The sequence below is a fragment of the Drosophila albomicans genome, chromosome 3 (assembly GCF_009650485.2).
Source record: "Drosophila albomicans strain 15112-1751.03 chromosome 3, ASM965048v2, whole genome shotgun sequence".
Classification (NCBI taxonomy): Eukaryota; Metazoa; Arthropoda; class Insecta; order Diptera; family Drosophilidae; genus Drosophila; species Drosophila albomicans.
The window spans coordinates 3,777,868-3,800,005 of record NC_047629.2 but is presented as its reverse complement, the minus strand read 5'-3'; the positions used below and the strand labels follow the sequence as shown (position 1 = coordinate 3,800,005).

General features: G+C 39.1%; 4 protein-coding genes across 5 annotated transcripts; 3 read left to right on the top strand and 1 right to left on the bottom strand.

The window, feature by feature from the left end:
* The first annotated feature begins 89 nt into the window (after positions 1-89).
* LOC117572785 (extracellular superoxide dismutase [Cu-Zn]) lies at positions 90-5,095 on the top strand. 2 transcript variants are annotated; one of them, XM_034255884.2, is made up of 5 exons: positions 90-209; positions 2,861-2,929; positions 2,995-3,451; positions 3,520-3,541; positions 4,807-5,095. In XM_034255884.2, exons 2-5 carry the CDS (start codon positions 2,867-2,869, stop codon positions 4,913-4,915), a joined length of 651 nt encoding a protein of 216 aa, XP_034111775.1. In that variant the 5' UTR covers positions 90-209; positions 2,861-2,866; the 3' UTR covers positions 4,916-5,095. The 2 variants fall into 2 exon arrangements, with proteins under 2 accessions (XP_034111775.1, XP_034111774.1); XM_034255883.2 differs by lacking the exon at positions 4,807-5,095 and adding an exon at positions 4,416-4,701.
* Positions 5,096-5,227: 132 nt separating this feature from the next.
* Positions 5,228-11,159, top strand: LOC117569440 (CD63 antigen). The gene is made up of 4 exons (XM_034250603.2): positions 5,228-6,326; positions 6,446-6,863; positions 9,348-9,536; positions 9,594-11,159. The coding sequence occupies exons 2-4, from the start codon at positions 6,789-6,791 to the stop codon at positions 10,056-10,058; spliced, it is 729 nt and encodes a 242-aa protein (XP_034106494.1). The 5' UTR covers positions 5,228-6,326; positions 6,446-6,788; the 3' UTR covers positions 10,059-11,159.
* A 261-nt stretch (positions 11,160-11,420) lies between these two features.
* LOC117569018 (putative uncharacterized protein DDB_G0277255) lies at positions 11,421-15,654 on the bottom strand. The gene is made up of 3 exons (XM_034250006.2): positions 15,141-15,654; positions 12,086-12,729; positions 11,421-12,031 (listed from the first exon to the last, which is right to left on the bottom strand). The coding sequence occupies exons 1-3, from the start codon at positions 15,623-15,625 to the stop codon at positions 11,421-11,423; spliced, it is 1,740 nt and encodes a 579-aa protein (XP_034105897.1). The 5' UTR covers positions 15,626-15,654.
* A 4,934-nt stretch (positions 15,655-20,588) lies between these two features.
* LOC117567257 (serine protease grass-like) lies at positions 20,589-22,001 on the top strand. Its single transcript, XM_034247107.2, has 5 exons — positions 20,589-20,696; positions 20,767-20,956; positions 21,021-21,063; positions 21,122-21,315; positions 21,379-22,001. Exons 1-5 carry the CDS (start codon positions 20,643-20,645, stop codon positions 21,771-21,773), a joined length of 876 nt encoding a protein of 291 aa, XP_034102998.1. The 5' UTR covers positions 20,589-20,642; the 3' UTR covers positions 21,774-22,001.
* The last annotated feature ends 137 nt before the right edge of the window (positions 22,002-22,138 follow it).

Here is a 22,138-nt window from a genome sequence, read left to right as displayed (position 1 = left end):
GCCTTGCCACCCACGACGCCGACGTCGACGCTGGCAGAGGCTCAGGTACTTAGTCGATTTGCGGTCGCAATGGCAAAGCTGAAATCAGTTTCGTCGCAGGTCTCCAAGCAAACGGTACGGTGCATCGGAATTGAAACGTTGAGTACTCGTGTGCAATTAATTAATAAATACGAAATACAAAAACAACAAGACAAACAGTTGCTAACTAGGTAAGTGCACATCATAAACAATTGTCGAAACTCGACACTGAATAAATTTCAATGAAATGCGAGTACATCCTACACATGTAAATGCTGAGAAATTTTGTGAATAATGCGCAAAAGAATTTACTCCATCTTGTCTTAAAAAATAATAACACAAGAAAAACTGGTTAAGAATTTGGGTGTTTTTTTTTGTTTTTGTTTGATTGAAACAATTAAAATAAACCTGTTTTCAACCGCACAAAAAAACCTTCCTTCTTGACGCACATCGTCTTGTCCTCGCGTGGGTCACTCTAACCAGTTATTCCAATCCATATATGGATCCCAAAAAGAACCAAAATGTATCAGGCAGTAGGCAGTCAGTAGTGCAAGCGGCTGTTGCTTTGGCCTCTGCTTCGCTCCCCTGCCTTGTGTACAAAAATTCGAAAAATATCAACTACAAGTGTTTACAGTTTGATATGTATCCCAGATTCCATAGTTCCCCGCTTATCTGTCCGTCCCTGCATCAGACTTCACTCTTGCCATTTTCAGCAATTATCGCAAAATCATCACTTTATTATTGTTTGCTAATTTCTGGAATATAATGACCACAAAGCATATCTATTGTATTATCTACATATTATACTAAATATCAGATAATGTTTGTGAGTACCCGTTTCCTGACTCAATTAGCATATGAACTCCAGGGTCATCTACAATATTTAAGTATAAACACTTGTTTTGTTACTCGTCATGAATGAGAATAATCTTGAACTTGATATTGCAACAGGCAATGACTTGAACAATTATGAGATATTTCGAAATTCTGTTTTGACTATTAATACCACAATTTTAAGACGTCAAATAGTCGAGTCTTCACTGATTAGGCAGCTAGCAAGTCAGCGCAAGCCATATGATTAGAATTACAGTAGTAACTCAATGTGCTGAACTACGAATTTGGCATGCAGTTAATCATTTTCCCATCAATCAACGTTGTCAGACCTTTTGATACATATTTAATGAGGGGTTGACTGCTTTGAGTGAGTTGTACTCAGTCATTAGGGGCTGAGAAATATAGTTAGAGTACACTAATTGAGCGTCTTACCTGCCTTATCTAATCCATAAGACCATTGATTTACGTGCCAACTGTTAACGAATAGTATCGCATTCTCACTTTGAGATACAGATACGGTTTTTGGCAGCATGCCCAGGCAATTGAACTTTAATGTTAACTGTTCTACTTTCAATATTGCCAATTTTATGATACAGAAGGCAAGCAATAAAGCGGCTGATTAGTCTGGACCTGCTTTTTCACGGGTATTCAAATCAACTAATTAATATAACGGTTCACTAACGGGGGTTTTATTCCCATCATATATTAAAATAAATAGATGATTCATGTACTATATTTTAAAATGGAAAATTTTTATATTTCTTATCGAAGGACTGAAAGATGAAAAGTTAGTCAGACAAGATGCTTATCAAAATTAACACAAATTATGTCATGTTGGGTATTAAGAACACATAGAAACATAGAAACGTTTTATCTCCCGACCAAGTCATAAACTACTCATAGCTCCAAATACTCGTATTTATTATGCTCACTCATAAATATAAATTCATTGAAAAAGTGCGTACACTACAAAAAAAGAGATTGTTGATTGGCCTTCACGTAACCGGCAACGGCAACTGACTGCGAGTGACTTGTAGGCCATTCGCACTTAACCCTGTAAAAAAGGCTGTTTTCATTTGCTTTTACAAAGAATACTATATATAAGTGAAGAGGGACAAGTATATATATAAATACATCAAATTTGTATAATATGTACATATATGCAAAAGCAATGTGCATGACCCACAAATCGTTTCATAAATTGAGGTTATGTGCTTCAATTCCGCACACAATACAAAAAAAAGTAAACAAAAAAAAATATTTTTTGCAAGCTATTCAATTTTTAGAGATGTGTAGAATTAAATAACGTATCAAGCAAAGAATTTATGACAATAATTTAATTGTAAAACCAACATTGACTAACATTGGCGAATATTGGAAATATATAGTACAAAAAAAGTAATACAATATATGTATAAGTATATTTAAAAATTAAACTAATTAATTAGATGAGTAATTGATAACGTATAAATTACTCATTTATTTAATAAGTTTCATTTTTTAATAAACTCATATATTATATAATATCACATATTTTGTTGTAATTTATTATTTCTTATAAAATTAAAAACTTTCAGTAATGAAGTAATTTTTATTAAAACTTGAATAAATTTTCATGTGTTCTCTGAGCTCCCCAAAAGTATTTTCGTTAACTATGTTATTCTTTAAAAGTGATAGCCCCTTTAAGTATTACAATAGATCATCTCTGACCTGAGTATAGTTCATTATCTGGCTAACCCAGTCAGCTCGTGTGTGCGACAAATGAAAGTGCGCTTGTTTCTAAATTGGATAAAAGGTCTCGATCACTGGGGCAACTAAAGGTAGATACTTGCGACGTTGGTGGGGAATGGGACACAGCTTAAGCTGGAGGTGTCAAGCGAAGCTTCTGACGTAACTGGCTCGCATTGTATGAATATGTTTTGTGAATGTTTTGCACATTGGGATCAACAAGTATTCTATTCGAAATATCACAATGCACATGCTAATCTTAACCCCGTTCTTCTTGCAGCTCAACATGTTGCGCCTTCTGACCATAACTTTGGCCCTTTGTGCCACGCTCAGTGCTGCCGCTCAAACGGTAAGTTCCCTTAAATTGATAGACTTCTTGGAGTTAGTATTAATCAGTACGCTTTGTAACTACAGCGGAGTACTCCTATGGAGGCAATTGCCACATTGACTGGACCCGTGCAAGCGGATAACACCCAGGTGAAGGGCAATGTTACCTTCATTCAGAATGACTGTGGACAGAGCGTGCATGTGCGCATCCAGCTGGAGAACGTGAAGGAGGGCAAACATGGTTTCCACATTCATGAGAAGGGAGATTTGTCCAACGGCTGTACCAGCCTGGGCGGTCACTATAATCCCGACAAGGTCGATCATGGTGCACCCCATCACGAGGTTCGTCATGTCGGTGATCTGGGCAACATTGAGGTCAACTCCACTGGCATCATTGACATCACCTACTCCGATGCCGTGATCAGTCTGAATGGCAAGCGCACAATTATCGGACGTAGTGTGGTTCTCCATGAGCTCGAGGATGATCTGGGCCAGGGCAACCACACCGACTCGAAGAAGACAGGAAATGCGGGCGGTCGTATTGGTAAGTGAAACGAAATGGAAGTGGAACAATTACAGCTGGAAATACTCACACGAATATTTTCTTTGCAGCGTGTGGCGTTATTGGAATTAAGTAAGAAGTCCAAAAGCAAACAACTGAAAACAATTGCAATCTCTCTTTTTTTATACATGCTAAGTAACTTCTCTCATTTGTGTCAGCTAATAAATAACTGTTCTCTAAGCTCACGCTCACGCGCGCTCTCTCTCTCTCCCTATGTCTGTATATTGCTAACTGTAAATGTAAACGAAACTGTTCTAAGCACGCATCAGCATACTTACTCGTACTACGTATCTCCTTTTGTCTCACATTCACAACATGTCTTACACATTCACACACAATTTGTATTTAAGGTTATCTGTGTGTGTGTAACATACTTATTTCCCTTACCCTGCTTACTTGTCACACACTCGTCTCACAACTTAGATGTGTGTAGGTGTATAGGTGTAGGTGTAGGTGTGTGTAATTGTTTTTTTAGACAGTCATTAATATTATTGTAGGCCTAAGTAAACCACTATTGATAAGTTCCTGCTTGAAGGGTAGGTACAAATGACAATATGATTTTTGTGTTGCCTCTAACGTCATTAACAGCCTGGCCAGGGCAATGTCCAATGAATAGCATTCCAATTCCAATAATTGTGTTTGTTTAACTTGTGACCAGCCTAGCATAGTTCATTCCACAATCCACAATCTACCTGAACTCACGCACATCTCATTCGGCTAACTTACAATCCACATCAACAATTTGCATTGCAACTGCTGCTAGCATAGTTCACTCCACAATCCACAATCTACCTGAACTCACGCACGTTTCATTCGGCTGGCTGGCTAACTTACAATACACATCAACCATTTGCATTGCAACTGCTAAGCTAACATCCAAACCACAACATCCACTTGCTCTCTCACTTCTCGCCACTTTCTGCTGGGCCTGCTTTTGTTTTTGCAGTGCATTTCCCTCATACGAACAGCCCACAACCACAACAACGACACCTCCACAACATCCAGAACAACTACAAGAACAACCAGAAAATCCAGATCCACAACAACAACAAGTAGCACAACAGCAACAACAACAAACATCAGCATTGCACTCAAGTCGTCGACGCACCGCAAATCAACCCACATTCTATGTGCCCCACGATCAGCCGCACGATCATGTTATATATCCACTGCTCCGTCATCATCCTTATCCATATGCATATCCGTATTATTTTTAAATGTTAAGTGTTTGAGTATGCTTCGCTCTCTCTCTCTTTTTGTGTGTTCTCTGTGTTCTCCGTCTCCTGCTCTGCGTTGTCTCTGCTGCTCTCTTGCTAACTCCCCAACTCTACTTGCAGCTCTGATCTGGAGGAATGGCCCTGCCGTGATGGCGGTGCTGGAGCACTGCGTCAATCCATGGCAATTGTTACGGTCGTGGTGGGTCTGATCCTTTCGCGCGGTCTTTGAGAGGGGGAACTGCATGTGAAGAAGTATTATTAAACATATGATATACTCGTATTCCATTCCATATCGTACTTATCCTAATCCTAATACTTACATCTTCCTCCTCTGTACATTTCATATCTACTAAACTGCTTGTAAATTGCCTGAGTTTTTCATTGAGAATAAAATCGAAATTGTTATGTACCTACTGCACATATATAGTATATTATGTATAATCGATCCACTTCATTTTGGCAATTCTGGTTACGCCTCGAAAAATAAAAAAGAAAACTTGCCAAATTCCGCAGCAACAGTCGTCGAGATTTCCGGAATCTGATAAGCACCCAGAGAAGGGTCTTATGTAGGTCCTAGAATGACCCAACTAAATTGGCATGCACAGTTGGACATTTCTACGGATGTCTCGAAGAAATACAAACAGAACGCGACACGCAACATTAAAATCAACCCATCAACCCCCCTTCAACCCGTCCACCCACGCACCCACCCCGTTCCGAATCAGGATGATGACAGAGTTTGGCAATGTGGAGTAAAGTTTTTTGCATGCCTCTAGGTGCCAACTTTCAATTTCAAGCGCACATTTACCGAGTTCTTTAATTATTCGCACAGTCTGGCATTTATTTCATGAATAGCATTTATAACTTTCGCCGTTATTCACTCGAAGGCACGCAATTTATTTAGTGTTATGACGTGAACCCAGCGATGGCTGCCGCACTCCGGGGGTCGATTGTTTAGTAATAAAACTCAGTTACATATCGTATATTATACGTATAACAAATGACCCATTTATTATGGTAATTTTTGGAAAATGCTAAAATTGCTTCCAGGAAAATAAAACAATGTATTCTTGGCTGTTCCAAATTATGTATAAGGCTTTTCAGATGAATTCAGAGAGTATAAAAAGGAACAGAAGTGTTACTTACACTCATTGTTGAACTAATATAATTGTTTCAATGATATCTTTCTGAGATCATCTCATCAAAGGACTACCTCATCCTTAATTTATATGCAACCCTCGGGTGCAAGTCGCGGTGTCAAGTAGCTGAACTTTAAAGGTAAACACTTGGGTTAATATTGTTTGTACTCGAAGACTCTGCCACTCGCACACCTGACTATTGTTGCGGCATGACTACGAAAAAGAAAAAGAGTCCGGCTAATGAGTGCAATGACTTGTTACCCACATTTACCACCGCTGAACGGAAGCCGCAGACGACCCAGAAAGCCTAAGGTAATGTCTGGGAACTTTGCTCAGGTGCTGCTGGTCAAAGTTGTTGCCTTGCTGTTTCTGTTTCTCTTTTTGTGTTGGAGGGAGCAGCCCCTCCTCATCTTCGTCCGCTCCAAGCACGCAGTGGAGCTGCACGACGTGTAAATCAACGAAATGGGTTACAAAGCATAAAAGCCTGGGCCACAATAACAGGTAGGTTCCCCACGATTTCATCGACCAGCCCCTAATCGCATGGCCCAAATAGGCTCGATGAACGGGCGTCGAGCGGGCTTCGCTTTCCTCGGAAAGACTTTCACTCACTTTTACTTTAGCCAGTTACCAGTTACCCATTGTAAATGACCAACGGTGGCTTGGGGTCTGACGTTAGTCCCGCTGGTTACCAAACAGCCAGTGGCCACAACACTAACCAGACTTGGTTGCCAACACCATCATTATCTTGGCCAGCACCGAAGCCAGCTACCGGTCAGTTACAATCCCAACGTCAATTCGAAAAGACGCGCGCGCAAACGAATAAAATCAGAAATATCATAGCATACTTATCATAAGTTCGCCATCTTAGAGCACTTCTAAATTTGGAATACTTCGGCTCCCTCTCTGACTTTTTGAAGTCGACCGCTGCAAGTTTATTTTTAATCTAATTAAGCAACTAAGTAAATGAAAATCAAAATGCGTTCCTGTGGACCGAGTTTAATTAAATACGTGTTATTTGCCTTTAATGTGCTGTTTGCGGTGAGTAATCGTTTCGAAATAAATAATTTGTTAATATATTAAGAAAGAATTTAACAAATAATACAAAATTAACAAGATTATTTTAACTATTCCCACTGAGGCAATAACGTAGATCTTTGTCATCCCAATTTACAGCAATCCTTACGTGAAATATATTCAAAAGAATTCAAAATTAAGACTACAATAACAGGATTATTTTAATTATTCTTAATGGCAGAGGCAGAACTAATTTTGAGTTATCGTTTGTCATTTTGAATACGCCACAAAATTAATAAATAATACAAATTATAATTATTAGAATATTATTATTGAAAACTTATCTACTTAGCTTTTCAGTTTGTCCACAAAATGTAAAATTTCATATTAAATACTGAATTGTTCCCTTGGCTATTTTTACGCTATTAACAGTCTCTAGCTATGGAAAATAATTTGCGTGCTTGTGAATTAAGTGTCTCTTAAAGCAATTTAACAACATGCAATTAGGTGCTCTTTAAAGAGTGATTACATCAAATTACCACAAATTGTATTCAGTGGCTCCTGGTCTGTCTGCATTTCATGTGTGCGCTCAAAAGTATGCAATGTAATGTAATTCAATGCCAAAAGCTTCGTCCTTTGCATTGACCAACAGAATGCAGTGCACGGCAACAACGACAACAACGTCAATAATAATACGAATGACTCTGGCTGTGTATCGCAATATAACTACGTTTAATCAGGTCGTTTAAAAAGGATTATCGCATTAATTTTGCCCTTCGCATTGACCAGTAATGTAATAGCCAATGTCAGCAATAAAAGCAATTTTACATGCGAATCCATTAAGGAACTAGTTTCACTTAGATTTAAACTACTTTCAGTGATTACAACTCAGCTCGTCACCTTTTAATTACGCGTTATATAGGTCCTTAAATAAGAGTCATGATGTAATCTAACTAGTATTTTTAAATTTGTTAACATTTTATATCAATTCTCATATGAATTTAATTAAAGTTGTAAACAACAGATTCTCAAGAATCAGTCAGCTATAGGAAATAGTCAAGTTGGTTTACATAGGGTTAAGAATTAAGCGTAGTTTACCATAACTAAATGCGCACGAAAGTAGGCATCACTTTATTTCAATCCAAGCAAGCAATAATATAAAATATATAAAAGAATAAAAATGAAGTGTTTTATTGCAATTTTACTACCCAAAATAAATAAAAATTAAATAAATGACTATAAAAAAGAAATATATGTATACTTAGGTATATACTATATTTCGACATTTTTCAGCAAAAGTCAAAAACTAAAATGGAATTTAATTGGTTTTTGTTTGTATGCTGAAATATATCAGACCATTATATCAATCCATATTCGTGTAAATACACATTCAAAATTTAAAAAAAAACATCGCTGGACATCATGTCTAGTTTGACTCGGAGTCTTTTTGTCTTGTCTTCGATTAGACATATTTAGTTTTGGAAAGATATATTATTTTATAAAATTTTCATTCCCAATATCCTCTTCATTTAATCCCTTGCACAAAAAGTGTGAATAAATACAAATTTACAAATAATGTACTATAAATATGTTAATGGAAAGAAACCTGGAAATTGTAATGAAATTAAATTTTAAATAATGCTAGTCATCATTGAAAAAATCAATCATTTTTTAGAGGCATTAAAGTATTTGCATTCGATTCGCTAAAATATTCGTTTCACTTAGTTTACCTCACAAAACATTTCCGTTTCGTGTCCCGTGCAAATCTCTCAAATTTTGCAATTATTTTACAATTGGTAAATTACCCAAAATCAATCTTAGCACAAATGAAAGTGCGTTTCTTCAGTAAAAAAAAACCTGTTTCTATTTTTCTCTTTTTTTTTTAATTGGAATGCGTACGAATGCATTCGAATGTCTCCATAACACATATTATATATTCTTAGCATAGAATTAGCCAGCATTTTGCTTACAATCATGTCACAAGCATTGATCAGTAGCTGCAGTGCATATCTAAAAGTAAAAAGGAATGACTTTTGCTTTAATGTAATATGGGACACCAAACAAGATTTTTGATTACGAGCAGTGTATTTGAATAAAGCCTATAGTTGATTCGTGGGCTGTGAATACTCAACTTTTATTTTGCGCGCACGAAAGTAGGCAACACATTTTTCCACACAATCATGATAAATTTGTCGCCCGCTTTGGCCAGCAATGAAGCAAAAAAACAACAACGTTCATGACGAATTGGAAATGCCATTGACTTGACCAACGTCCGTGGCTAAGGTTGAGGCAGTGGCCGATGCTTTATCAGGCAATTAGAGTTCGTAATGCAAACACAAACACAAGCACAAGCACTCGTATACGACTTGCGTTGGTTTGATTGGAAGGGTCATTAAACAAATTGCGTTATGGATTAGTTAGTAGGGGCCATGTTCGGGTAATTGTGTCTGTTTAAAGGCAACAATCGATGGCTGTGTTCTGTTTAATTATGCTTCAATTGCATTGCAGCTTTCGGGTCTTGGCATTCTCGTGGCTGGCGCAATTGTTTTGGCCGATGTCAATGAATTTAATCACTTTGTGGAGGGTCGCGTCCTGGCACCGCCGATTGTCCTGATAGTCACGGGGCTGATCATCTTTCTCATCGCATCGCTGGGCTGCTTTGGCGCCATCAAGGAGTCTCCCACTCTGCTGTTGACCGTAAGTAATCCCTTCATATCATTTAAGCTACCATCTCTTAGCACCATTTCTTCTCAGTATGCTGTGCTGCTGGCCATGATCTTCATCATTGAGCTGGCCGTGGGCATTGCGGCTTGCGTCTTCAAAAGTGACCTCGAGGGCATGCTAAAGAACTCACTGATGGAATCAATCAAGCGCTCCAACCACGAGGACAACGTTGCCTGGGACAATGTGCAGCGCAAACTCATGTGCTGTGGCGTCGACACTCCCGCCGATTGGAAGGCTATCAGCCTGAACAAGACGCTGCCGGCGAGCTGTTGTCAGCCTGAGTTTGTGGATACCGCCGCTGGAAATTGCTTCGATTCACCAGCACTGGGCAAGGACAAGTTCTTTCAGGAAGGCTGTGTGGGCAAGCTGAAGGAGCGCATCGATAAGAATGCCGTCATTCTGATTGGTGTCGGCATCGGCATCGCATTCATACAGATTCTGGGCATTGTCCTTGCTTGCTACCTGGCAAGCGCCATCAGAAGACAAGCAAACTAATCAGCATCTCATTAATTAGTTAATGTTTCGTACTTAGAATGACAAGTTGATTCCCGCCCAATTCGCACATTCATTGAATATAAACGAGGATTACTCATGCTTATTTTAAAATGTCTTCAGACGATTTTTGTACCCTCACTCAAAGCATAGAATAATTTCGAAGATCTTAAGGTGTTGCTAATTCTAAAGCTAAAGAGTGCCTAGAGGCACTTATTACATATAGTAATTTGTATTAAGTCATTTGAATTGCAGTTGTTAGTTGGCAATAATCAAATATCAATATGTTTATTGTCAACTGACGAATATCATTTTTTGACTCTCTTTTTTTAAATAATACAAATTATATTATGAGTGCCTCAAGACACTCTTGGCTCTTAGAGGTTTAACTATTCCTTCCTCCTCCACAAAATGAGGTACTAGAGAAAAGAATTCTCCAGATTGAATATATTTGTACCCGCCAATCATAGAATGGAATAATTTGGAAGGTTTTAAGGTGTTCCCAATAGAATTTGATTATTTTATCTAATACTTTTTCTTTCTTAGTTATTAGAGTATACCAAAAGAATTCTCTAAATTGTTCATATCCCTCAAGGATTGTAGTTTTGACTTCCAAATAGCTTTGCCCAATGTTTATACTCGGCACTCATTAGGGTATAATTATCAATAAGCTCTTAAAGTGTTGCCTTCTTTATTTAATTGTTTATTTTTTACCTCCATTAAATAAATAGTTACTGTCCCTTTTTAAATTGTGTACATCAAAAGATCTCTCTAGTCCAGAAATATCCTGAAAATATCATTACAAACCTACAAGGTTATTCAATAATCAGTTCCCTACTAATGTTACAACCGGGTATTTTAGCTGTCATCTTTTTATATTCATAGCATGGGCGATCCTCATATTTAAAAGTAAAAAAAAACGCAACAAATCATTCATGTTGAAGGCGATTTTAGAGAATATTTTATCTGTTCAGAAATAAGCTCTAAGCTTGCTGTCCTTAGTCCATTACTTACCACATTCTGTCGTCGTTTTTTGCTTCAACAAATAAACAATTTAATCGCTCGAATAGAATTGGGTTTCTTTGTGTCTACAGTTTATTTAGTTCTCAGCTAAGGTTCGGTTGCGATTGGCAGCACAACGTCCTTAAGCCACTAGGATAGTTCAGCTACGACTACGACTACAACTACGACTACGATTACGAAGGATGCGATCTGACGTTGTGCCTTAGCTCTGGGTGCGATGCAGTTTAACGAGTGCGCACTACGGACATGAAAGGATTCCATTTTTTGACTTAGGCCAGGGGCAAATGCATAACTTGGTCCTCACAACTGACGATGTCGATGTTGTTGTCGAAGTTGGTCAGCTCACTTGCCTTGCAGCAAGGACTCGGAGAGACGCTCAATGGCCGTGGCCGGCGGCTTCTTCACGTTATCCTTCTCCGCAGCAGCTGCAGCCTCCGCCTCGGCTTCGGCGGCCTCTTGGGCCTTGGCCTCCTCGTGCTCGCGCTGCTTTTGAAAGTGCCGGAACTCCGTGGGTGTCAACATGCCACGCAAGACGGTCTCATAGCTGACGCTGACACCCTTGGCGGACATCTTCTGGTGCAGCTTCCAGCACTCGCGCTCCTTGATGCTGCACACGTACAGGGGGAAGTTGTAATCCTGCTGCGACTCACGTTGCTGCTGCTGCGACTGCTGCTGTTGCTGCTGCTGTTGTTGCACATTGCAATTGGCTGCGTTGTTCTCCTTCTTGGCCTCATCCGCAGGCAGACTGCCTACATCCGCATCCACCGGACGTTGGCGCGATTCCATTGGCTTGCCAGCTGGGTCGCTGAGGAAGATGGAGACAGGCGGCGCCGTTGGAGGACGATTGGCGCGAATTCGGGCGGCGAGCGGAGCTATGGAACCGCGTCGTATCATGTGCGAATACTCCTTGGAGGCCAGTTGAAAGGTGGGCGGATAGCTGTCTTGAAACGAGACTGCAAAAATAGTTAGTCAAATTGTAATCGAACCGAACTTTCGACTTCACTTACCCGATTTGCCCGTTTTACGCAGCAGCGGCGCACGACGCTGCGGACTACGCTGCGCTGTTGGTGGCGAGGATTTCTCGTTGCCCGTGGAAGTAGACGCCGAGGTGGAGGAGCTCTCCTCCCGCTCCGAGTCGCTGCCTTCAGAGCTCAGCAGCGACACCAGCGTAATCACATCCGGTGCAATCACACTGCGAGCCCTACTCAACTGCTTCTTGTTGCTGTTGTTGTTCGAGACGTTGACGTTGACGTTGGAGACGACATCGGAGCTCAGCAAGGGGCTGGCATCGGGTGGCACAGCCACCGAGGAAGCGGCACGCGTGAAGATCTTGCGACGTCGCAGCTTCTGCTGGTTGCGCTTGTTGGCCCCACCAATGACACTCTTGCTGCTCTCGTCGAGACGCACGGGAGCGGACATAGCACGCACCAAAGGCGGACGCCGTTGAACTGTCAAGGCAGACGAGACGCTCTCCTCGCTGCTGGCAAGGACAGCCGGTTGAAGAAGTCCTGTTTGCTCCTGTTCTTGCTCCTGGTCGTGGTCGTGGTCGTGATCCTGGTCGTGTTCGTGGTCGTGTTCCCGCTCGTTGGTGGCACGTATCGTCTGGGCGAGCACAATGTTCAAATTGATGCGATTCTTATCCGCCTTGGCGCTGGGAAAAACGATAAATGCAATTGAGACAGCGTGACTGACTTCCTAGCTGACTGACTGACTGAGTGATTGACTGACTGAATGACTGACTTACTGAGTAGTTGACCGAGTGACCTACTGCTAAATTTAAATCAAATTATTTGGCATTAGTTTGCAATTTATGCTGTGCTCGATTTCAAATCCAAATCCAAATTGGCCGCATGCAACATGACGACCCCAAAAATAGAAATTAATTCGTGCAAATGCGAAGGCGGCAATCTGCCCTCTCACTCTCACACTCCGCACTCCGCACTCGTATCACTATCTGTCTGTCTCTGTTTGTGTTTTGGAAAAACGAAACCATGTCAATTACATTTACAATTGGCGCCCAAAATGTGTGCACTGCCAAAGTCCTTCAGTCCTTCAGTGCGAAAGTGAATCTTGCCAAAGTTTGGGCCAAAGTTCAATGAACCAGTTCCGTTCGAAGTGTTCGCTACAGTTCTCTCTCGCGGCAGCGACTCAAGTGAGTTGACTTCACCTGACTTCCACTTAGTCTGGGTCTGGAGTGGAGGCGTGTGCTCGCCTGCCTCTAATCATATGCACTGCCTGGGCGAACTTTGATGTCGGTGTCAAGCATGCAAATTGCTCAAAGTATCGAAAGTGTCATTTGGGGCATCATAAATGTAGATAGGCGGTGGAGGTGGAAGCGGAAGAAGAGGAGGAGGAGGAGGAGGAGGGAATGGAACTGCCACTATTAGAAGCCAATTCAGCTCATATCATTTGCATATTCATATGCCGCATAAAGCCATAAGTTAGCATATACGCATATGAATCCCTCCCCCAAAAATAACTTCCCAAGGTCAATCGAAATATCGACATTTTCTTGATTATGCTAAACAAAGTGAAGTTCCTTTTGCAACATTATGACTTACAACGAAAAATCTAAAGACAAAATATGAACTTCTTAATCTATTTCAAAAATAGTCTGTTAAATAAACCAAAATAAAGTTTTCAAATTAAAATAGAAAAAATATTTCGATGAAATTTCATGTTAGGGTCAACATATTTGGATCAAATACTAAAAAACCTTAATCTTGATTAATTCATTTTCAAACTTGACTAAAACCAAATGATGAATGAGCCTTCTTATCCAACACAGAGAGAAAAAAATCTGGACTGAAAAGCCGATTACAAATCTTGAAATAACATTTTTGGTTAAAATATCTTCAATAAAGAATTTTATACCAAATTTGCATTTTAGGACTAAAAACATATTATTTTATGATTAAAATCTTGCTTCAAAAATGTTTTATTCTAGATTGAAAATTAGATTATAAATCTTGATTTAAGATTTTTTCGACTTAAAAAAAAAAGAATTTTGTTCTTGTTTCTTAAAATTTTGGAATTCCTTTAAAATTAGAGCTTGATTTCTGGTGTTTTTGCTGTTAGCTCAATAAGTAGAGACGCCACAAATCATTGTGCAGTGTAGTTCGTATATAAAAAAGGGATAACTGTTACAATTGTAACTAATATTAAAACAAAAATTGGCAACATACATAAATTTTGTAAAAAAAAATATATAAAAAACACGCAATGTATTTTTATTATTTTAAGAAATCTAAATTTAAGATTGTTTGATCTTTATTTAATATATTGCCTTCTTCAATTTTAAGATTTTTTCATTCTTGATATTATTATAATCTTGAAGAGTTTCGATCTTGATTTAACAATAAATCTTCTTGATTCAAGATTTTATTCTTAATTTTATCACTGAACTGACTTCAAGATGTGTACATATACTAGTAAGTTATTTTACTGAGATGGGAATGTGAAAGCTCTTACAAGGGTCTCTAAAAACTAAATAACTTGATTGTTTTAACAGATCAAATTACCGGATAAATACATCGACTTCCATCCGACGCCCAAGCATTAAAATACGTGACTTTTTCAATCCCGAAATTCCAAAAATGTTGTATAAAAAATTCCATTGGAAACTCATTTGATCTTATGTGTTAAATAAACATTACAGAATTATAATCTCGGAACTTCGACCCCATGAATAATGGTACGCTACATATTGACTTCAATTGTAAAGGACTGTTCGATTGATTCAGGGATTTTGTAGGGTATTTAATCTTCAACATGTTTAATTTAATAACTGGATTATAAATGAATACTTACAATATCCAGACTAAAATCAAATTTTATATAATTGTAGTAATAATGACTTTAAGAAGGACAAGGCGGAACGGAATAAAATATGTTGATGATTAGTGTATAGGGAAAAGACAACTTGGAGCTATAGAATCTACTTTGCACGCTTTCCTACCAACCATCAAAAAGGATATGTGACATCGCAGTATTTACTTCCGAGTATCAAAAACTGTCTTAACATCGAATCCCTATTGATTTCCTCGTTGTAACTCTACTCACCTCTCGGCCTTTGCCTGAGCCTCCTTCTGCTCAGCCTGCAGTCGCGCTGCCTGCGCGTTGTCTGTTGCAAGAGACGCCTTGAGCAGCGAGGACTGTGATGACCAAGCCACCAGGCTGGATTCCCTTAGGCGCAGGCTTAGCTCAGTGTGCGTGGGCGCCAATCTTCCCTCGCCGGCCAGCGAAGACTGACGACCCAAGTGGGCGACTGGAGGAGCAGCTGCCAGGGAGCTGGAGGGATACAGCTTCTGGCGAATACTCTCGATGGAGCGGCCGACGGAGAGGCCGCGAGACAAATAGCCACGCTGCTGGGCAGAATATCTGGCGACGCCGTGCGAGTGGGCGTGGCTGGGCGGCTCAATCAGCGAGTGCTGTTTGCGCACAGGATGCAACGATGACGACGACGACGGCGTCGAAGTGGTTGTTGATGGATTTGACGTCGTCGTGGTTGTCTGGCAGCGACGGCGGCTAGCCACTGACAGCGACATGGCTGTGATCGAAATGTTATTTGGTAGTCTGGATTAGTATTTGGTATTTGGTAGCTGGTATTTGGTGTCGGCAGTTCGACGTTTGATTAGCGATGGCGGCGATGACTGAAAGCCGACTACGAGTTCGAATGACGCTTTCAACTGGCAATAAATTGCCGCAACCACAACGCGAAATCGAATGCAAATCAATTACGAAGTCATTAAGCCAAAGCAATAACTTTGTCAACAAACCGAGACGAAAACACTAAAACGAATCCAATCCACAAATACCGAAATCAAAACCGGCTGCAGTCACGAACCGCGTTGCCTTGTGGCAAACAAGGGAAACGCGACTGCCACTTGAAATCCTGGCGAACTTTCACTTGAAGCGAGCAACCATCAGCGAATGCGAATGCGAATGCGACGCAGATGGGGCACGATTACGGCTCCGTCGGGTGGTGGCTTGCAACTTCCACGTCCACAGTGCTTGCCTGCCGCGCGCTAACTGCGATTTGTGAATGAAGCAATCGCTGCCGCTGTCGTTGCCGCTGACGCTGGCGTTGGCGGAGGAGCAGCTTCGTTATGTTACCAACAAACAAACAAGCGAGCGAGCAGAACAGAGCAGAGCAGAGCAGGCAGCCAGGCAGCAAGGCAGCAGGCAAACAAAACAAACCGAATCCAATCGAATCGAACAACAACATAGCGTTGCCAACGCCCCCTCCCTCTTCAGCCCCCCAACCAACACTCTTGGGCAACTCCCGCCCCTCGTGTCTCGCATGGATTGGAGCCGGTGCCATCGCCATCGCCATCGTTGCAGCGACTGTTATGCTCAGCTCGGCTGTCGCTCGGCTTGACTCCTGCGTTGAGTTGTTTGTCCCATTTCCGCCGGCCGCGCACACGTGCTGCCAACGCCGACAACTCCACGAACGAGGGTCGATCGACAGGTCTCAGAAATCAAGCAACGATCACTAAGGATATATAATTTCTTACTCTAAAACTTTATTTACTGCAATTCAAATGGATTCATTAAAACTTAAATCTACTTAAAAAAAAGTGTATTAAAAAAGTATATAAACATTGGATTATTTTGTATTTCCTTGCCTTCTATATGCTTTAATAATATCTAATAAATATAATATTTCATTAACATAATACATTTATACATGCATATGTAGATTCATAAAACTAAAAATGTTTTCTAAGAATAGAGTGCTGAAATTATATTAATATTAAGTGACGCTCGAATATGAGTCCAGAAGAAAAAGTGCGCGGAGGTGAAATACTTACGATATTATTTTCATTAAAACTAGTTAAAAAGCTGAAGGAGGACTGCTTATCAATATATTTTGCTATTATTCTTAAAGTATTCCAAATGAATATATCGAGTATATGTCTATATATATGTGGCATATTGATATACTCTTACATTACAAATAAACCATAAAGTTCAAAATATACCAGAATGAAAACCAAAACAACTAAGACCCGAATGCAGCAGCCGTTTTAACAAAATTATGTTAAATAACTTAAACAATTTTAATCTGATCGCAAACCTATACATAGCGGGTATAAAATGAATTTACAATAATATTGAACTGTATCTTAAACATATGTTACTCGATAAGAATGGCATCTGAATCGGATACCAAACACTGAAACATGAAATATTAAATATACAGAAAATCCATCATAAAGACCAATAGAGCTCAATGCGTGTAATTTTATAAATTGCGAAACCCAATATCAAATTCTTTTTGAAGTGTATTTTATTTAAATAAATAAATAATATAATATTGACTAAATGGCTAAAAGAATCAAGCATTCAATTCGTACCTACGAGAAGTTTGCATTGCATTCATATATTCAAATAAGTCACTTGTGTTTATTGATTAAACTGCCCTCGCCGGAAGGTTTGTGTATGCGTTTGTTAGTGTCTGTGAGCATGTGTGTGTGTGTGTGTGATAAGTTTCGCTGACTGGCAACTTTTTGCCAACTCAATGAACTCGCACGAACTTTTGTTTTCATTTCGAGGCGAGGCGACGCGCTGGCAAAAAAAAAAAAAAAAACTGGCGCCCAGCGTTTAAAGACTCCCACTTGGAATGTAATCAAATGCCTTGCCAAATGGTCTACAACGATTACAACATGCAGCAGCACAGAGAGGGAAGAAAGGGGGGGAGTAATGGAGTAATCCTTATGCAAATCCTTGCGAATAATGCACAACAATAGGCAGAAGGCAGATGAATGAATGAATATGAATGGCTGAAGCAGCAATGAATGCGTGAAGTCGCGTACAAGTCGCTCAATGTCAACAACAGGGACAAAATGTTAGATGCAAATTTGCCTGAAGAGGTGTGTGTGAGAGGGGGTGAGTGAGAGGGGGAGTGCAGGAGGAGCAGATAGCTGGCAAGTGAAAAACTTTCACATTTGTGACAATTTCAAATTCATCAAAGACATGCAAAGTTGTATAAAAGTTTCGTGCGCGTCGGCAATCAAAAAGTAACGAACATAACTGCCCCACGAACCAAATGAAACAGAAGCAACAACAACACCCACAACAACAACAACAACAGGCAATGAAACAAACAACAATAACAAAAAACAGCAAATGGCATCAAGAAGCAAATCAAGCCCATTTTCAGGGTCATATGCCATTCATACTATAATCCCTCGATACACTCACATTTCGACTGAATGCTTCTGAGTGTGTCGCACAATGTCAGCGAATTCATGGCGAATGAATGACACTTAAAACAAAACTCTGCTCGAATGCCAAACATTAATCACAGGCGCAGTCGATATTTATTGGTTGCCCAAAGGCGGAAAACCTAATTCGAATTGGAGAAAAACTTCCCAAACCAAGACGAGTTTGGCGGCGATTTTTGCAACCATAAAAAAAATTCAAGTTCGCTTTTTACTTTTTCTCTTTTGGCAATCTTCCTGGCTCTCTCACTGCTTTTGAAACAATTATAATAGAAATAGAAAATAATCGAAACGAGCCAAATAAATTCATATTTGTCAGGCGGTGTCAAAATACTCGTACGAAGCGGTACCAACAGGCACCACTGACATTTATTTGCTTAGCCGATATCCAAAACTATTTCAATTAACGACTCCAATCGCAGCTGCGCCAGAGGGACGACTGCAAGATACCCTAGCAGGTAGGTAGACACTTAACTGCTAAAAACTTTTTACTAGTTATGCACTTACAGTTACAGTTATAAAACCAGTTTCACTTTTAATTGGTCTTAAAAAATGAAAAAAACAGTTTCTAAGATCAAGAAGATTCGTTTTAAAAAATGTGTTCTTAAAATAAAAAAAAAGTAAGAAAGGAACAGTCGAGTATGCTCGACTGTGAGATACCCGCTACCCATTTTGAACAAAATCAAAATATTGCGGTATTGTTCTCAAAATATACCAAAAATACTACAAAATACCAAAATTATACCAACTGGTTAAGCTGAAGGCCTTCGCTGCCATTGCTTACCAATAGCGTTAGTATTAATTTTAATTATAACTAACCTTTAAAATAACAATAATAATAAATGGTATGTTTGGTATATCGATATAGAACACCATTCAAAATATACCATAGACGGCACAATGGACCAGATTGTCGGCCAAAGCAACTAAGAGCCCTAGTAAGTAGGCGTTTTTGCCCATACAAAAGTATTTCTTTAATAACTTCCACAACTTTTATCTGATCGCTATTTCAGGAATTTCAGGAATCACAAGTACTATAGGTATTATTGTATATTCCAAAATCAGCTCTAGCTTTAAAATTACGATTTTTAATGATTTGCGGGGGCGAAGGAGGGCGTGGCAAAAATTTGAAACAAACTTGATCTGTGTGCAAACATAACAAATGCTATCGAAAAGAATATATAGCTCTATCTCTTAAAGTCTCTGAGATCTAGGTGTTCATACGGACAGACGGACAGACAGACAGACGAACATGGCTAGATCGTCTCGGCTGTTGACGCTGATCAAGAATATATATACTTTATAGGGTCGGAGATGCCTCCTTCTACCTGCTACATACATTTCCTGCCGGCACAAAGTTATAATATCCTTCGACCCTATGGATAGCGGGTATAAACACTTTAAGAATAAAATACTAAACTAAGAACGTTAGTGTGAAAATACCAAATACTTATAAAATCCTCGAATCCACCGAAATTCTCATAACGTTTTTAATTGGCTTTCAGTGTTCTCGTTCATAATTCAGTTAGTCAAGCAGTGGCCAACTATTCTTCATTTTAATCTAAGATTAATAGAAGGTCCTGTAATTCGATGATAAGTATTTCGTAAGTACAGTGATCAACATTAGAAGTACAACTGGATATGCCAACTGAATATACTAATTACATAATAAATTAGTTAAATAATAATAATAAGTGAAAAATATAATAAATATACTTTTTTATAAGATAAGATTTGCGGCCTTAAAACTATAAGATTTTTCATCTAGGTCTTGAAATCATGATGCGGTTTCTAACAATAAGATTTTCATATTCTTGACGCACATTTTACACAAAAATTAGTATTATTAAAGTTTGGATTTTAGAACTATATTTTAGTGTAGACCAAAAAATTTAAGTCTACAAATAGATTGTGATATTATAAATTTACATCTTTTGAAAAACTACAGATTTTACTTTGTATTATTATGCAACTGAGTAGCTTTCATTATTATCCCTATCGCACATTTCAATTGCCACGAACTTAATAGACCCTCTTTAATATGTGAAGGGTCTGAAAACGCATAGACAATAATTAACGAGCTTGTTCTTGTCTTAATCGCCTTCCAATCCAAGATTGAACAGAATATAGGTAATGCTTATTCAACTCATCAATTTTAATCTCTTACACTCTGATCTATGATTAATACACACTTAATAAAAATTTATAAAAATTCATTAAATCACTCAAGAAAAAAAGTACATGTGACCCACACAGTTGATAAGCTCAATATGATGCCTGAAGCTAAATGTTGGAGTAAAATGGGAAACAGTTGTTTTCTGAGTTTACGAGAAACACGATGCTGCGACGCTCTAGTCTACTGATCGTATGCGCAATATTCTGTTGGCAAAGCGTAAGCAAATCAATAGTGGTAATAATGCAAATATTATATATGATTAACATAAAGTATGTTTCCTCTATAGAGTTTGACCCAAGAACTCAATCAAAATGGGCGGCGTCTGTTGGAGGAGCAAAACTGTGGCACATTTTCGCGTCTCAAAATTGTGAATGGTCACGAGGTGAGGTTGGGCTCAAGGCCATGGATGGCTCTGTTGCTGCTCAGCAATGGCAGGGAGCAGGAGTATGCCTGCGGTGGCACTTTAATAAATGAACGTAAGTGAATATATAGAATATCAGATACTAAGCAGAATAATTGGTTTCCATAATTTAAAAACAGGCTTTGTGCTCACTGCTGCTCATTGTGTCTCAAGATTTCAACTGTAAGTTCAGATCGATTTAGATTATAGCGGACAGATTAATTGATGCGCATATTTATAGTGTATCAGTGCGATTGGGAGAACATCAGCTGTCAACAGAACCCGATTGCAGAAATATTGGCAGAAAAGAGAAGTGCGCACCTCCCGTTGAGGACATCGAGGTGGAGAAAATCTTCAAGCATGAGAATTATGTGCGCTTAAATGGCCACAATGACATTGCACTAATTAAACTATCGCGAGCTGTGGTTTTCAGTCGTAAGTATTTTAATTAGTTAAAGTTTTAAATACCACTAGAATTAATTTGCATTCTTTTGAAAGGAACCATTCGACCCATTTGCTTGCCCACAACTGATGTGGATGTGAATGAGAACTTCTTGGTTACCGGCTGGGGCAAGACTGAGAATCAAACACTGTCCGATGTGCTAAGGGAGGCAAACATAAAGCTGAGAAATCCTCGAACTTGTCAACAATCCTTTCGCAGGGAAATTGCGCAAGCGCAACTGTGTGTGGGCGACGTTGCCAGAGATTCGTGCAGGGGAGACTCTGGCGGTCCCTTGTCGTATCCGGCCGAGTATCTGTCTGCTCAGCGTTTCGTACAATTTGGAATTGTTAGCTATGGTGCATTTGAGTGTGGTAGCGGTTATCCAGGCGTATATACAAAGGTCGCTAGCTTTATACCTTGGATAACGAATATTTTGGGCACAAATTCTTAACTTTTTAATTTGCTCATTTTCAATAACTTTTAATTTGTTAACTTTTAATAAATGAATGTAAGTAAAAGTCAAAGGAAAAGTGAAGTATATACCTTCTTACTCGTAAACAATAAGTATATTAACTTTTTAATTTGCTCATTTTCAATAACTTTAAATTTGCTAACTTTTAATAAATGAATGTAAGTAAAAGTCAAAGGAAAAGTGAAGTATATACCTTCTTACCCGTAAACAATTAGTATATTATGTTATTTACATAGTTTTCTTTAATTTCATTTTAAAAGTATTCTGTTCTAGAATTATGCTCACATCAAATAACATGTTCTTAAATAAATATTATATTGATTTTAAATAAATACGCGCAACAA